The sequence below is a fragment of the Fulmarus glacialis genome, unplaced genomic scaffold (genome assembly GCF_000690835.1).
Source record: "Fulmarus glacialis isolate BGI_N327 unplaced genomic scaffold, ASM69083v1 scaffold3221, whole genome shotgun sequence".
In the NCBI taxonomy this organism is placed as follows: Eukaryota; Metazoa; Chordata; class Aves; order Procellariiformes; family Procellariidae; genus Fulmarus; species Fulmarus glacialis.
In genome coordinates, this window is record NW_009192009.1 from 2262 (window position 1) to 18781 (window position 16520).

Below are 16520 nucleotides of genomic sequence, written 5' to 3' on the forward strand. Positions count from 1 at the left end.
GGAGGTTGGACTAGATGACCTTTAAAGGTCCCTTCCAACCCAAACCATTCTATGATTCTGTATCATAGCCCGCAGAGAAATGGACGTTTTCCAGATGCCACCTGGAGGGATCTTCGTGTTCCCACAGCGAGTATGTTTGCTTCTGTCACCCTGGACAGGCCAAGTGTGCATGTTCTCAGCCTGTCTTTGGTTAGGTGCCTCTCTGTTTCTTCTTAAAGATCCTATCTGCTTAGATGTGTGCCCCCATCATCCCTGCTTATGCCTGGGGGGATACCACCTGGGAGCCCTCTTAAGACTCCAGGTGAAGGCATTTACTCCAGGTGAAGGCATTTGATGACTATTTTGTCACCCTGGACAGGCCAAGTGTGCGTGTTCTCAGCCTGCCTTTGGTTAGGTGCCTCTCTGTTTCTTCTTAAAGATCCTATCTGCTTAGATGTGTGCCCCCATCATCCCTGCTTATGCCTGGGGGGATACCACCTGGGAGCCCTCTTAAGACTCCAGGTGAAGGCATTTACTCCAGGTGAAGGCATTTGATGACTATTTTGAGGAAAGGCCCCATTTTCTCTAAAGCATAAGTGATTCCCATCAGTTGGGAACAGGACACCAAACAGGGGAGACACATGATCTGAGTTTTGACAGGGAGTCCTTTTTTTCCAGGTCCTTGGAAAAACTTTTGGGTTTTAAAACTTTTAGGTGGACTGGATGAATCCAGACAATAAAGTGCAACAGTGCCACTTAAGGGTTTAACTTAACCGATATTATCTTAATATTGTCTAAACAAGACAGAAATGAGGGGTGTGGAGTAGTGGACCAAAACTGGTATCAGAGCTTGACGTAAGTCTTAGATAAAGTAGTAAAAAAAAGTGTAAGCCAGCCATAATTCTCTTTGGAGGCTTTTAAAAGATGGAGGAGAGAGTGTGTACCTCCTGATTGTCAGAAAGCACTGGGATTTTCCACTATGGCATGCCATCAGCATGTCAAGCATGACACTGATGAAATGTGTGTCCTGACCCAGCAGTTTTGGGAACCAAGTATGTAATGGGAGGTAGGGTTTCAATCGCCTCTTTCATGCCTCTCAATATACCTTTTTATTCCCTACACTTGGCTTCACCTAATTGGATTCTAGGCATGTCTGTCTCTTGTGGCACCTCTGCAAAGCTTCTAGGAGGAGGTTGTTGCTATACCCTCTGCTGTTATACCCTTGACGAATATTAGAGTAATTAAGGGCACAGGCGTGAGTTGTTCTGGAGTTGCAAGTGGTGTCAGCTGTTGGCCGTGGCAGCACAGAAAGCAGAGAAAGCATAACAGCAGAGAAAGCAAGCTCATTTTGTGGTAATAAAGATGCTTCTAGGGGTTCAATTTTTGTGGATAAGGAGTAGACTGGACTGGCGGAGAGGAGAGAAGCAAAGTATATCAGTAGGCAGCCAGCTTACTGTCAGCTAAGGGGTAGCTTCAGCTTTACTGAAGTTTTTGGGGTATACTGAACCAGAGAAGTCCCATTCCCTCCCTACAAGCCCACTGCCTGGGAACTCCAGGTTGCTTTAGTTTCTGGAATTTTATACCAAGCAGCATGGTGGTTTTCACTGGAATCTTAGCAATAGATTGGAATACAGTAAGAACAAGAGCCTTTGCTGGCATAAAACGTTGCTGAGATTTGAGAAAGTTGCTTAGTGGCAGACTGTTGCCCTCCTCCGTTCTGCTGGTATCAGGAAGATTGGCATGGTGTCTGTTGTTACGCTGAAGCCACAATATGCCAGAAATAATTTACGGATTGAAGGACCTGCGCTTGATGGGCAGAACTGAGCTGAGTGAGGCGTGTTGATGCTTCTCTATCTGTGTGACATTACCATGTTTCTGGATAAGACTGAACGTCACAGAGAAATAGATTTGATTCGTGGCAGCCTTTATCCTTAAGGACAATCCCTGTGCCTTTTAATGCGTGCATTTTAACTAGGTGGTGCAAAAAGCAGGAGCAAGATGACATCTTATATCTGGTCATATACATGCATAGCCTGTGTTCATCTGCCTCGGTCCATTGCTACCGTCTTAGTACCTGGAATCCCCAGAAGAGGGAACTGACTGGCCAGCAATCAGTGCAAGAGATCAATTTTTTTTCTGTCTCCTTCCAAATCTCTTTCATTCTCACAGCTCTGAGGGAAGTGGCCAGAAACCTGAGTACATTCCCCATATGGAGACCGAGTTTCAGATGTTGCGTTACATCAGTCTCTACTGTTTATTTATTGTAGGCTGGAATGTTTTGCCTGCCTGTGTCATGGCCGGTTTCTCAAAGTGGGAGAGACTCATAAACCCCAGGATCTGCCTGGGTGTGACTAGCCTACTCTGCTAATGAGTAGATAACTGATAGTCCACTGAGGGTTTATTATATGTCAATAAAGAATTTAGATTAATGGATTACCAAGCAAATGCTGTGTGAAGTCTTTATAAAGCTCCAGCTTTGCACTGGGAGCATAAAGCTCTGACTGCTAGGCTGTCTGAGTGCTAAGGACTGAGAGACACAAAAGAAAGGCAGAGAAAGACCAAAGCCAGAGAAAATAAAATATAATCAGGTTAGGAAAGGCTATACTTTGCAGGCACTATGAAGGGCTTTCTTTCCTTTACAGTCCTTGCAGTCCTTTTACTGGTGCACATCTCCCAGGCTGTCTATGTTCAGGTGAGTTATCTGCTCTTTAATTTGTTGGTATTACAAGTTCAACAAAGTACTGATATTATGTGAAGTGTTGTGGCTGCAACAGGAATCTTGAACTAAACGAATAGACCTGAATTTTTGCTTTACTCTGGCTTGATATCAAACTTCATCTCCCTATGGTTCAGTTTTTCTTTCCGTAAAATGCTTCAGGTATTACTAACATGCTGTTGCGGTTTAATTAACTTCACCAGCCATATCACTGCTCTGAAATCCCTTGCTGACTGAGGCATTGTGTTTCCAGAGTTTTCTTTTGCACATAACCCCATGTGTTGTGAAGCTGCAAGAACTGGGGACACCTCTAACTTTATAGAATGATGTAAACAAGATGTGACAAAAGAGAAATTGTCTTGTCTCACCTGCTTCTAGGCAGGAAGTTCTTTATGAAAATAATCTGCAAGCTTATGTGATGGAGCCTACACACATGTCACATATAAAAAAAGGTGAAAGAAATGCTTAGCTGGATCCAATGAAATATTAATAGGCAGATAAGCTATATGAGGAGGCTATATCAAATTTTCCAGAATACACAGCACCTATGACTGATACTACATGCAACATGGAGGCAGTTAAGAAGGCACTTCAGTGCTCTCGTCTGTACTTGTGTGTGTTGGATCTGTCTGCACTCATCTTTGGAAATGGTTTGGGAGAATTAAGTTTGATTGCAATGTAAATAACTTCCTTAGAGTCCCAAGAGAACTAATATTTCTTAAACAATTATTGACACTCTATATATGTGCGCAGTAGGTTTCCAGGGATAAGGTACTATCTTTGTGCCTTGAAATACCCTTTTTTTCTCCTTTGGATGTCAGAGATATCCAGAGATAGCAGATTTAAGCTATTCCTTTCTTCCAAACAATTCTTTAACATTTAGAGTCTGCAGGGGAACAGATAGCTTCCTACTTAATGAAAAAAAATCTCAGTTTTCCACTTGGAGGCATTAAAAAAAAAACCCTGAACAAGAATAGCTGTTTCTAGGTTGGGTAAAAGTGTAGAAGGTGCAGCTCTGGAGTTTTAGCTCCTCTTTGTAGTTTGAATTCTTATCTCATTAATCTGTATTTTCCCCAATATATGTGCAGTGTACTCTGCATGTGTGTTGCACTCCTTTCACTTAGACTACCTGAGGTCCCTAAGGTCTGACTAATTATTTAGTGCACGAAGTTGGCTTATGCTCTTGTTTTCCGAAATTCTTCCCAAGACTTCCCTTCCCTCTCCCGTAATATGTCAGAAGTTGTTCATTTAACAAAATGTCTTGCAAAGCAGAAGTGAAGTTCCTTTGACTTCATATCATGTTTTTGAAGACTGACTATCGCTATCTCGACACTTTCCATCACAGATCTTGAACGAATACGATGGAAATTGGAGGAAGATTATTTGCTAGGTGTGGAGTAAAAATAAAAACTACAGAGATGGATTGCACAATTTCTGTGATAAAATCTCTTAGTTCAGCAACACTGTATGCACTTTCACCTTGGAGGGAAGATTGAGCTCTCTCTAATATATCTTTCTTGTCTGAAGTGGTGTGGTTTTTGTTTTGTTTTTTTGTTGTTCCTTTGTTGTTTTTTGTCACCAGGACATACGCGTCTCAGGGTTCATTCCTACTTTCTGGTTTCTCCGAAACTGTACCAGTGGAAATCCATCCTTTTTTAGTTCTCTGTTTTCTGCTTTTGAGGTCTGTGACCAATAGCTGAATCTAGAACTGCATTTATACAGGAAAAGTTAATTTTTCATAGGCAACGATGACTGACAAATTAACCTGAGTAAAATCATAAACTGACTGCAAGTAGAAAAGAGGTTTGACTTTGTTAAGTAAATGCATGTCCAGAGTTTATCTGGTTGGGTTTTTTTTAATTCTTTAACACCGAAATTCTGTGATTCTGTAAAAAAAACAACAAACCAAAACCAACTACCCTCCCCTCCCATCTCACACTATTCAACATTGGGCTCATGAGACTATGAAACAAGTGGCAATATTTGGTCTCATGCTGTATCAGAGTCACTTCACTTTATTTCTTTGAATGAGCAGGTGTTACTTGGTCATCCTACTGACTACATGTTGGTCATTAAACCAGGTTAAAACACATGCTAAAGATCAATTTGAAATGCTTATTTCTCTTATAGGCCAAACTCTGATTGTCTGCAGACATACACAGACTTTACGCACCTAGCTTAACAGTTGCAACACCTGCAATTTAAGTTTATGACCTCAACAGAGGAATTCACTTGAGCCTGAGGGAATGACCATTAACAGATGCACAGGGTCTAGCAATCTAAACCATGGAGTAATATTTCCCAGAGTACTGTCCCGGCCTCCTGAAGCTTTTGGTATGAGCTTTGAGTCAGAGTGTCGTATTTATGCTGCCAATAATTTGTGTTCCATTAATTGTGTGGACAAGTATTAAATTAATGGGAACTTGCCACAGTACCTTTGGGTGAGGGATTTCAGCTCTTAACACTGTGTAATGTGAAGGAATAGCTCCTTTTGTGTGGTTAGAGCCTGCCACATGACAGCCAACACTTGAAGTTCTCTACTGGTGTATTAGAAGAAAGAGTGAACAAAATAAATCCCCATTTAACTCATGATTTTGTAAATCTCTACCACATATTGCCCAGTCATCTCTCTTCTAGGCTGAAGATTCCCAGCCTGTATCTTTTGACCCCAGATTTTATGGTCTCTCTCATGGGAGTGAGAAATGCACTAATTCTGCCTCCATCCACTGTGATAAATAACAAAAGCTCTGACTAGCCAGCCAAGTCTCACTGCTGCTCTAAAAGGTCTTTGCCTCGAAGAGCTGATAATTTTGCATTCAGTCAGCACCGATTTTATCTAGGCTTTGTTTCAACTCTGTCTTTTCCCTGTAGTATAGTTTTTGGGAGAGCTTATGGTTGAAATGGAATGGATTTGTCTAAGGACTGACTTCCTGACACCTTTTTTTTCTGGTTCTGTCTACATAGGATGGAGACTTGAAATTCTCCCTTGAGTCCGTGAAGAAGCTAAAGGAGCTTATGGATGGGAACAGAAACATTAACCCTCGCATGGTGGTTTCAAAGGCTAGCTATTCTCCATGTTATGAAAAAGATCTCCCTGAGGAGTTCCAATCTGTGTGCAAAAGAGAAGATGCATCCACGATTTTTGAGAGGCTGAGTATGTAGCTCATATTGCATAGTCGCCATTTTTATCACACTTTTCAACCTTAAACATTCAAATAACAGCAGGCAAAGAAACGTAATTACTGTTGTGTCACTTCTAAAGCAGCTGAGAGAGTCCATGCTACCTTTCTACTACCCCTCCTACAAGGGCTGGACTATTTTTGCAAGAACTAATTTTACTTATACCAGTAATAACTTCAAGGAACATTAAAACTCATAAAACAGGAAGGGAAGGGTGTCTCCAAATCCCTTGATATGTGGCTCTGCTCTCCAAGAAATTCCCTTGCCATCTCATTGAAACCCTCTCTTTTCTTTCTAACAGACCTGGCTGTCCAAGAAGATGATTTGTGTGAAATCTGTGCCAATGCTGCCTGCGCTGGTTGCTTTTGATTAAGGATGAAACAATCCAAGGAAGATGTGTCAAGCTACGAAGTTTGTGCATTCATATTGCAAGATCACATACCTTCACAAATCAATATTTGGGCTCCATCTTCACTACAGTCAAACTGGAGCTGCTAGCTCATGTAGACATACCAGAGGTAGTCCTGAAGTAGTCGGATCAGGTGCCACCAGCAGTGCAGTTCTGGCAATAAGGAGACTGTAAACCTCATCTGAGAGGTTTCAGTTCTGCATGAGTTGTGTCACACTGGAATAAAAATGTCCTGGGCACGGTTTCATTTTCCGCTATTTTGTCTGGATTGGAACACAATGGGTGAAACTGAGCAGTCTCCTGCAGCCTTTTTTTTTTTTAATATCTAAATCTGCCTGTGATTTGGGTTCCCTTACACATAACACCCAGCAGCACTGCGTTAACATCTTTTCCAGCCCATGCTTTCCAGTGTGTTGAATAACTATCTCTCTACCTGTAGGTCTGCATGTGCATATATTTGTAACAGAACCTGGGGACAAGTTACTGGTGTTTAGCAACACTTTCATAGCCAGAAAATTCTCAGTCTGTTACTTGTACTAATGTTGCCAGTTTAGGGAATGGATGTAGAGGAGCACAGGAACACTTTCTACATAGTTGTATGGAAGCTCCCTTCTTTTGACAGATATTCATGTTCATTAAGTTCTATTTAGGAGAAAGGAAGCCCAAACTGCAATGCTGGAATCACTTTGAAATGAAAACATTGCCTTGTGTTTTTATTTATTGGTGGCAAGATTGTGAAGAAAGGATCTGCCCGTGTTTATATGCTGTATATGAAATAAAAGCTAGTAATAATTCGGGGTTTTTTTGTTTATGTTTTTGCTGGGTTTTTGGGTGGGTTTTTTTTGTGATAATCTGCTTGCCTACTTGCTTTTCTCCTATATAAGGTCTTCCATGTCTGGGTCTTCACTGAAATAAAAGATATCTTGTTAATATAGTCCTGAACTTAACATAATTTGTGGTCCTTATATGGATCGTAGTAACATAAGACTACATCATAGCTTTTAAATTATTCCCTTTTGCTTTTAACTGTTGAATTATTAACTCCATTTCATATATATGGTGCCCTCAACTCAACAACCAAGTTCTCAAAAGACTGTCAATGCTATAAAGCTAAGCACTTATCCCAGGAACCAAGTGCCTAAATCCAGAACTGATGTTCGAAAAAAATAATATTAGGTGTATAAATTCCTGTTTCATTTGACAGAAAAGCTATGTGGGTGCAGAAAAGAATTCCTCACATCCAATATATTGACTACTCCAGGACAAAAAACATCCAACAGCAGATGCCAAAGAGAGAGTCTCGCACTAAGGCTCTTCCTGCTGCCTTGAAATTGGTACCTCTGGGAAACTGTATTCCATGACTCAAAACAACTGCCTGGGCTTATTTTAAACTTAGTTATTCCTCTGCTTATAGAAAGGTGGCTTATTACTTTCTGTTAAAACTAACTTGACAAATCATTAACTCTTAGCACAACAGCTTGGAGCGGCTCATGTAGAGAGGACAGGTTATGCATTTTGCAAGGAAGGCTTGCTGGCGACAAGACTAGAACCAAGATCTCCCTGCTGATATGCTGCCAGTGTTCAAGCGGGGTGAGAGGGCTGGACTGGGGACCCTCGTGTGTGTTCTCCCACAAATCTTCTGCCCCTTTGTATAGAGTGCCCTGCCATCATCAATAGGAGCACCACAGACTGATTATGGCCTAGCGTGTAGAGCACTGTCTTGACATACAGAAAAAGGGGATTAAAAGAGGGACTCAAACCTCCATTTTGCACTTGATGGATGAGATTTCTAATAATTGGGGGATTATACAGAAGGAGGGTTGTGTCCCTGGAGGGGAAGAAAGGGGCCACACAATAAAAGAAATAAACCAAGAAAGTCAAGAAACAACAGGCAGGAGTGGAGTTCCAGTTTTGTAGCAGGCTGTGGAAAGCCCACTAGAGAAACCAGATTTTGAGGACTGCATTTCCCAACAGTCTCTGGAAACTGGGGCTGTAGGCACAGCGTGCTCAGAGCAGAGCAAAGATTTCATCAGGCTGGGTTACCAGCTGGGCCACCCACCCACTGTCACCTGCACACAGCCTGTGGGAAACGTCCTGCAGGCTTCATGCTTGTGCAGAAACCCCAAGCTGACTTGCTGAACTGCTAACGCTGCGTTAAGAGACATACTAGCCACTGTAGGGGGGTGTGTGTTAACTAGCGGGGTGTTATTACTTTAATGGAGAAGATTTATTCGCTTTAAGAAGTAACCCCCATGGCAAACGCTAGAAGTGCTCCTCCACATAGAAAAGCTGCTATCTCCTGTTCTGACCCTGTACTCATCAGCGTCACCTTCAAGGCCAGCATACTGAACACACACAAAACGAGAAAGCAAATGAAGGAAAAACAAGACAAAGTTCAAAGAAATATCCTCTAGTTTTCATTGCCTTTATTGACAGAGATAAGACAAGGTCTTCAGCTAATCACAGCCTTTTGCTCAGAAGCAGTAAGCTGCTGGCTCAGCTCAGTTATCTCACCTAATTGCCCCTTTTGAGGGTAGAGGGGAGAATCATCCTAAATTGTAACATTAGCCAATATCCTCAGCTAAGTGTCAGGTACCCTGGGATTAACAACATATTTTTAGTCTATTTTTCCTCCCACAGCCTCACCTCAAAGTGTGTTCAAGGGCAAGCAAACTTAGGCTGTTCGCTGATGTGTGTGTACAAAGCCCTGCCAATGCCCAGTGAGCAGGCGTCTGTGCAAACACTGCTTCCCCATACAGCTCCACTCCTTGTCCCGAGCCATAGCAGACATCCGTAAACAACCTTTGTGGCAGGAGAGTCTGGGCATGAGAACTACCTTGTATCCCTGCCTAGATGAAAGCACAGAGATGGCCCAGAGACCTGGCTGGGAACTTTGTAGATTGGCATAACAGACTGAATTTTAGCATGATTGCTTGGACTGAAACCTGGGAAACGTAACAAGTGTTAAGCAAATGCTATATAAGCTCATTCGAATTTGTTGGTCAACATAAAGAAACTCTAAACAGGTGATTATTCTATTTTGAAAAAACACATTTCAAGGTAAGGATGTAACACAACTGTGTGGCATAAACACACTGACGTCACTTAGGAAAGAATAGACCATTGCACACTAATTGCCTTTGTTCTCCGTTTTGAATTATCAAGGGACAGAAATGTAATTTTTAGAGCATGAGTTTTTGAGGACCTTTGTGATACAGGACCCTGACACTGAAAGGGATTTTACATAAAACAAACTTGTTTTCTATTTATATGAGAAGTCTGTAAGTCCACACATTGTGGAGAATGATGCTATAAACTGGTCCCAGTATCCTCGTCCATGCTAAGAAGTAAATAGACTTGTACAACAACAACAACAGAAAAAAAGCCCTACAGACCCTTTTCAGGATCATTGCCATAACCACAAACCAATGTGAAATGTAGTATGAGACCTTAAATAGAGCCAACATATAAGAATTAAAAATACTCAGGTGATAAGTAAGGGAAGCTGTCCCTGATTAAGCAGTGTCAGATGAATTCAAGACTGTTGTGACTGATTTCAAATGCTGCCTGCCTTTTTTCCTTCCATAACTGAGTTGAGTGGATCCTGTTCAAAGCAAGTTTATTACACAAATTCAGTCTTGAGCTTTAGTACTTTTCCCCCCTAATTTAATAGCTCTTGACCTTCAGAAAATATTTTAGTGGCAATTTCATGCAAGTGTCCCACAAAGATACACTAAAAGCCATTTGATAAGCCCAGTAACAGGGCTGGACCTGCTGCCTTTGCACAGTGTATTTTATCAGAAGTATGCAATGCTTCATTTCTGATTTATGGCTCTTATTGCAAATTGAAATTGTCACCTTTGCTTTGCTCTCTGAGATGCCAATGGACATGTAATCAGACCAGGAGATGGAAACTCATATTGAAAGCTGAATTTATCTCATGAATTTCCTGCGATGAGCTCTTCTAACATTTCTAGTACTCCTGTTTCATGTTCACATCCTTTGAGAACAAATTTTACTATGCTATTTCTGATCTTAAAATGTGATTTTAAATTTTGGTCTAATACTGGATTTAAAAAAACTTATGAGATAATACTCAGGAAATATGCATTTTGATGCTGGGCTATAAAAATGGAAGAATCTTCCAAGTTTGTACCTGGGACTACTAAAAATGGGTACAGGTATTACATTCCTTTGTATGCATGAGATTGAGGAGTTCTCTCTTCTATGATCTTATAGATTATCTCTTGAGATTTGGGGTTTTCCTGAAAGTTCCACCTCCTGCATTTATGGCATTGGAGAAGAGTTTCAGTTTGTTTTTAGCACAGAAAAGTGAGGGGTTTAAGCTTTTTGGTTAGGAATGAAAGGTTCAGGGTATGTCTTAAGCACACATTGGAGCACAAATAGTGTCAGAATTTTATTATTTTAACAAAAGCTGAGAACTGGTGGGCCAGGCTGAAGATTTTTGCGAGCTTAGGTACATGAGCTTCCCCAGGGAAGAGAAACCTCAATGCGTAGGTCAGAGGGCAAATGCCAGACACTGCTCAGCGTGGCCAGCCCCATCAGGGGATCAGGACCCTGGGACATACTCTGGCTGGAACCTGCTGCCTAGTTTAGAGCATTTCACAGCCAACAGAAGCACAAATCTGCATTGACAGGGAGTTTCTAAAGCTCCCAGATGACAGAACTGAAAGGGGCCTTTCCTCTAGCACAGAAGTCCGGCAGGGGATATCTGTCGTACATCACAGACACACGTGGAGAGGTGAGCCCCCGTTCCAAGGGCTGAGCTCCAAACTCCTCCTCTCTTCCTCCTATCTACATGTGAACCCAACTCTCAGGGCACTGAAAGGGGAAGAAAGCAGACAACGCACGTATCTGATCATGATGAAACCTCCCGTGGGTGGAAAGAGAAGCATAGATAAAGAAAGACAACATGTCCTTGCAGCCACAGGTGTCAGGTCTCCCACTTCTGTCTGCAACATTGGTGCTGAGCATATCCTCAGCCTGGAGAAACAGAGCCGGCATGCCTGTAGGAGACATCCTCTTAAACGCAAAATTCGCTTCACTCCACTAACACAGACGAAAGCCATCTCTGTACTCACTCTGAAATGCAATCTGTCAGAGCAGCTGAACGTCTCCCACCAGCCAGAGTTCTGGCTGCCCGTCCGTCCACTATTGTCAGGGGTTAGAAAGGTCTGAAGGCATTCCCTGTTGGGATATTGGGAGTTTGGAAGTCAAATAGAGAAATATTTGACTGCTCCATATACAGCTGTTATCTGCTGCTTCTGTTATCAGGCCATGTCGGAGCTGACTGGTGCACAAGCCAAAAGCAGCGAGTCATCATATGACAGGGGGACACCACACCAGCTATGAAGGAATGGCAATGATCATAGAATCACAGAATAATTTGAATTGGAAGGGACCTTTAAAGGTCACCTAGTCCAACCCACCCTGCCATGGGCAGGGACATCTTCAACTAGATCAGGTTGCTCAGAGTCCCGTCCAACCTGACCTTGAATGTTTCCAGGGATGGGGCATCTACCATGATAACTGGCTACTCCCGGCACAGAAAAGAAGCTTCTGATCATGCACTCCTTCCCTCCAAAGAGCACAGAGCAGATCCTGCACTGCATTTTCAAGGTATTTTAGTGCCATCTGTCAGGGCTCTGAGGGCACTAAGTAAGCTTTAATGGCCCTGACAAGGTCACCTGAGGCCTCCACCCACAACACTACCCATGGGCTTCATTTCAGTCCAGCTCTGGGCCTGCCTGAGCGATATTGTAGGAGTACTGGTCTCCACCACAGCCGAAGTACTGTAGGAGTACTGGTCTCCACCACCACATGTCTGTGCCTGGCCATGGGCCCTGATGATCAGGACCCCAACCCATAGACCAACTCCCTAGCTTGAGCTCAGACATGTCTCTTCATTATGGACTTGCCTGGTGATCCCGGGGCTCTATCTGCTCCTCTTTACTGTCACTGGCCCCAAAACTGGCCCTGACCTATACATTGACTTCCTGAATTAACTTCAGACCTACCTCATCACCATGAATTCTCCTGAAAATTTGAACTCTTGGTTGAACCTGACCCCAGTCTTTGGGTCTGCCCTGCTCATCTCACCCAGGTTGCTGTGGGACTGCGCTGTGGCTGGTGAGACCCGTGCCCCACTGGCCCTTGGCTCCCACCTCCCCATCCCTTAGGGAGCAGATGGCTCTCACTGCACTCTGACAATGCTTCATGATGTTTATGTTTATAACCCAAATGCTAAGTTGAATGAAATTCCACATTAGAAAGAACTACTTGTGACATAGTCAACTTCTGGACATCAAGCCACAGTTCAAACCCCTTTCTTCAAGACCTCAGCCCCTGAAAAATGAACTATAATTAAGTGACTCACTGGCAATGTCACTGGGTAATTTGTATTATGAGAAAAGATCAGGTTGATTCCTTTATTTTTCACCAAACCACTAGGCTTGTGTTACCTCACACATCCTTCTAGTTTCCAAATCCATTATTTTTCCCTTAAAATCCTCCTATTATAAAGTTCATTCTTTTCTTCCACTTCGGTTCTACAAGTGACTCCTGAATCACAATGCTTTGTAGGGATGGGAAGCCAAGGGGAATACCATGGCCGGTGGGGCAAGGGCCTCACCAGCCATGGCGCAGCCCCACAGCCCCTGGTTGAGGAGACCATGGCAGACCCAGAGGTCACAGCCAAGCTCAGCTAAGTCCAGATTATCAAAAGAGCTTATGGTGACAAGGCAGGGCTGAGGTCAATCTGGAAAGTCAATGTGGAGGTGAGGTTCAGGTCCAATGATGGTAACCAGGAGCTGATACTACCCCATGACTGCCAGGCAGGTCCATAATAAAAAGACAGGTCCAAAGTCAGCCTGGGAAATTAGACCATGGGTTGAGGTCCCTTTTAATGGAGTTCATGGCCCCAGGCATGTCTGTGGCTGTGGTGGAAACAAAGCTCAGGTGAGGACTGAAGCCCATGGGCAGGGTGTGGGTGGAGACCCCAGCTGAGACTGGTCAGGGCCATTAAGGCCTATTGGTGCCCTCAGGGCCCTGAGCACCATCTCGATCTAAAAGGCCATTCAACCTTTTCACAGATTCCAGAAGCTGAGAGCTCTCCCACTTGCAGGGGAGAAATGGCTGTTAAACCCCTCAACTCTCCTCATTCTTCAATAGTTCAGGCATACCTGAGTTTTTTTGTATGAAAAAGGCCAGCATTGCAAAAAACTAATTCAGAAGCCCAGTTCCTAGCCAAGGACTCACGCAGCCACTTGTCATCACACTAAGAAATACTTTGATTCACAAGTTACTCTTTTTTTTAATAGTAGCGCTTGGGGAATGTGATGCCCCAGAGCCAAAGCAGAGGGACAGACTCCATTCCTTAGATATAAGCTTAGATTACACAGGTGAGTGTCTCAAGAATATTCAGTCAGCCTTTGACTTTTGCTCCTCAAACTACTGAAACCTCTTCATGGTCGAGGGCACACAATACTACATTGCAAGCTGGAGAGCTTGTTAGTCAACAGTTTTAACATTTCTCAGATGGCTCAAAGAGATTCATAACAATCTTCATTTGTTTGGTCAACTCCTGTGTATCCAAAGTCCATCACGTCATGTGCATTCCTATAATTTCCTTCTCAGAAGGTGGTTTGTGCTCTTCATCCAGTTGTTTATTTGGGCTGTGTTGAAGAGTTCACAAGGGAGTTGCACAACATGAAGCAGTCCCTGCCTGCTACAGTGATTCAGAAACATCTCTGTAAGTTCTCTGGTTTTTTTTTTTTTTAATTTTAAATAGTCCCATGTTTTCCTAAGAAGGAAGTTAGACTGAGCTTTACAACACATCATTCTCTTTGGAGAAGTCAGGACTGCCACTTGCTATCATTTCCTTAATTTCCTGCCTCCTATTTACAATGTAATAAAAGTTACTGCGTTATGATACAAAAAATTTTCTTGTCTCATTCACTGAGCTTTCTTCTGTATGAATGATAAACAAATGATCTTTTTCTGAAGACAAAAATAATGATTTACCTTGTGATGACACACAGTATCTTTTCTTTCAAATTACTTCTGCCTTCCATTCAACTGAAGGAAGTTTTTATGAGTATTCCTGTCTCCAGTTAGCACTTCTCAAACTGAGCTTCACAGGTTAAGCTGAGGTTCACCATATCCTTTCTATGGTATCATAAATGCTTCACATTATTTCAGGTAGTCATCCAGAGTTGGGGTTATGGAACTATGTTTGGTACTGAAAGGGACTGCAGTCCAAATACATCTGGGAGCTATATCTAAAAACAGGGAACCAGTGAATTAGGAAGAGGACTTTCACATGGATCATCTTCTGAGCCGTCTGCCTTTGCTGAACAGCCTCTGAAGGCAATGAAGTGGGCTAGAAAAGGAGAATAGGGTATCATACAGACCTATTGTTCTTCCCAAGAAAAGATTTTACGCTCCAGCATGTGAGAGACTGAAGCTGGAAACCTCAGTAGTCATAATGAAGCTTCATAAACACAATCAGATGTCACTGTTCCTTACCCGAATAACCCAGGCACCTAGCATGCATCAGGTCTAGGAAAAGGACCAAGTTCACTTGTGCTGTGGTGAGGGCTGCTCAGGAACAAGCACACTGCCTGGAGGATGCATGCCGGCTGGCACTGGTGAGGAGGCACTCTCCTTTTACCATGTCCCAGACTGTATCTGCTTTGGAAAGAGCCCAGGGTGCAAGCTAGCCCAAGAATCACAAACATGAGGTAGACATGGAAATTAGTACTGAAATGGTCCACTAAAATTTTCTCCTGGGAAGATTCTGGAGGGACCGCTTGACCACTTGAGACTCAGTCAAAGATTCAGCTGATGGCTACTCTAACTACACATTGCCTAAGAAAACCAACCACTTTTGCTTCTGCATCCAAAAAATGGTTTTCGTTGGCTAACCTGAGATTTTAGCCTTTGGAAATTTGGATTGCAGGCTGTGCCTTGAGCTGAACGTCCTTCATATTTGTGAACAGAGATAAAGGAGTATTTCCCTGCTTTATAAAGGATTGTGATGCACTGTCAGGAAGCAGATCTCACAGCATGATGCTAACAATTGGCTCTGAGGAAGGGTTGGCTCTGGCTATGAGTGAAAACTCCTACATAGACTGTGAGACCAAGCAGCCAAGGGGCATATGCAGAAAGCTACAGTCAAAAGAGCATTTATGAAGCAAAGGTGTTTTAGAGTCTTTCTCAGGTATTGCTGCTGTAGAACATCTTTGAAACCAGTCCTCTGTAGCCTACAGCCTTCCCATGTGCTTTTTAAAGGGTGCCTGTGGTAAACAAGTGGCCACCATCATGTAAGTTATATTGCCCTGGTCAAAAGCCCATAAGACACTCCGAAAAGGAACTACGACCAGATCAAAAATAACATGTGAGGTGCTGTAATCAATTTTTTTTTTCCCTTTTTGCGTAAGTAAATGTATACAGTTTCACTCGTGAATGGCAGGCATTTCACTTTGTGGTGCAGATGAAAGGCGGATAGCAGCATATTTCCAAATGACCATAAGGCTCAGTAACTCAATCTCCATTAGGAAACAGCCAGACCTTATAAGCTCTGAGGATTCAGATTTACTTCTGAGCAGATGATTACCATAACCACCATCACCATCCTGCTGACTAGACTACAGAATCAGTGAGAATATATCTTAAACTTGATTGGTCCCAATGGAAATAGTTCAGAGGCATCCAAAAATAACACAGCAGATCAACACCATGCTCCTAAATGGCAGCATTTTCAACAAGAAAATGTTAGCTACTCCTCACAAAGTCTCTTCTCAAAATATTTAGCATGTTTTTAATCCAGTCTACTTCCTTTCTCCGTATGGTTAGCATTTTTCCAGAAAGATGCAAAGTTATGAAGTTGTTGCTAGGTAAACATATAAAGTAAGTTCCTATAATGAGCAAGCAGCAATGAAGCAGCCATAAAAAGACTTCCTCTTGTGTAAATTCAGAACAGAGTGAAATAATACATCAGTGCAAAAAATATTTCTAACTGTCCATGCTTGTGTTTGATGTTCTGCTCATTTAACATGCAAGGCCACGATACAGGAGTTTTGCGTCATGGACAGCATGTACTATATATGGTGACAAATCTACAACAAAGTACCCAAGGGATGGTAAAAGAGTAGAATATAACATTGCCTCTTGCTGGTGGCCTGGGCAACATAGAACTTACTCAGAAGAGCTTCC

General features: G+C 42.7%; 1 protein-coding gene across 1 annotated transcript; it reads left to right on the forward strand.

Annotated features, from left to right (window-relative positions):
* Nucleotides 1-2544: 2544 nt before the first annotated feature.
* On the forward strand, nt 2545-6444 carry LOC104083402 (guanylin-like). Its single transcript, XM_009586877.1, has 3 exons — nt 2545-2671; nt 5660-5849; nt 6177-6444. The coding sequence occupies exons 1-3, from the start codon at nt 2597-2599 to the stop codon at nt 6242-6244; spliced, it is 333 nt and encodes a 110-aa protein (XP_009585172.1). The 5' UTR covers nt 2545-2596; the 3' UTR covers nt 6245-6444.
* The last annotated feature ends 10076 nt before the right edge of the window (nt 6445-16520 follow it).

What these genes read in the sequence shown, in the direction of transcription:
- LOC104083402 (XM_009586877.1), top strand. Translation starts at nt 2,597, where the DNA reads ATGAAGGGCTTTCTTTCCTTTACAGTCCTTGCAGTCCTTTTACTGGTG. An exon ending in CCCAGGCTGTCTATGTTCAG is followed by an intron (nt 2,672 to 5,659) that starts GTGAGTTATCTG and finishes CTGTCTACATAG; the next exon opens with GATGGAGACTTGAAATTCTC. An exon ending in CACGATTTTTGAGAGGCTGA is followed by an intron (nt 5,850 to 6,176) that starts GTATGTAGCTCA and finishes TCTTTCTAACAG; the next exon opens with ACCTGGCTGTCCAAGAAGAT.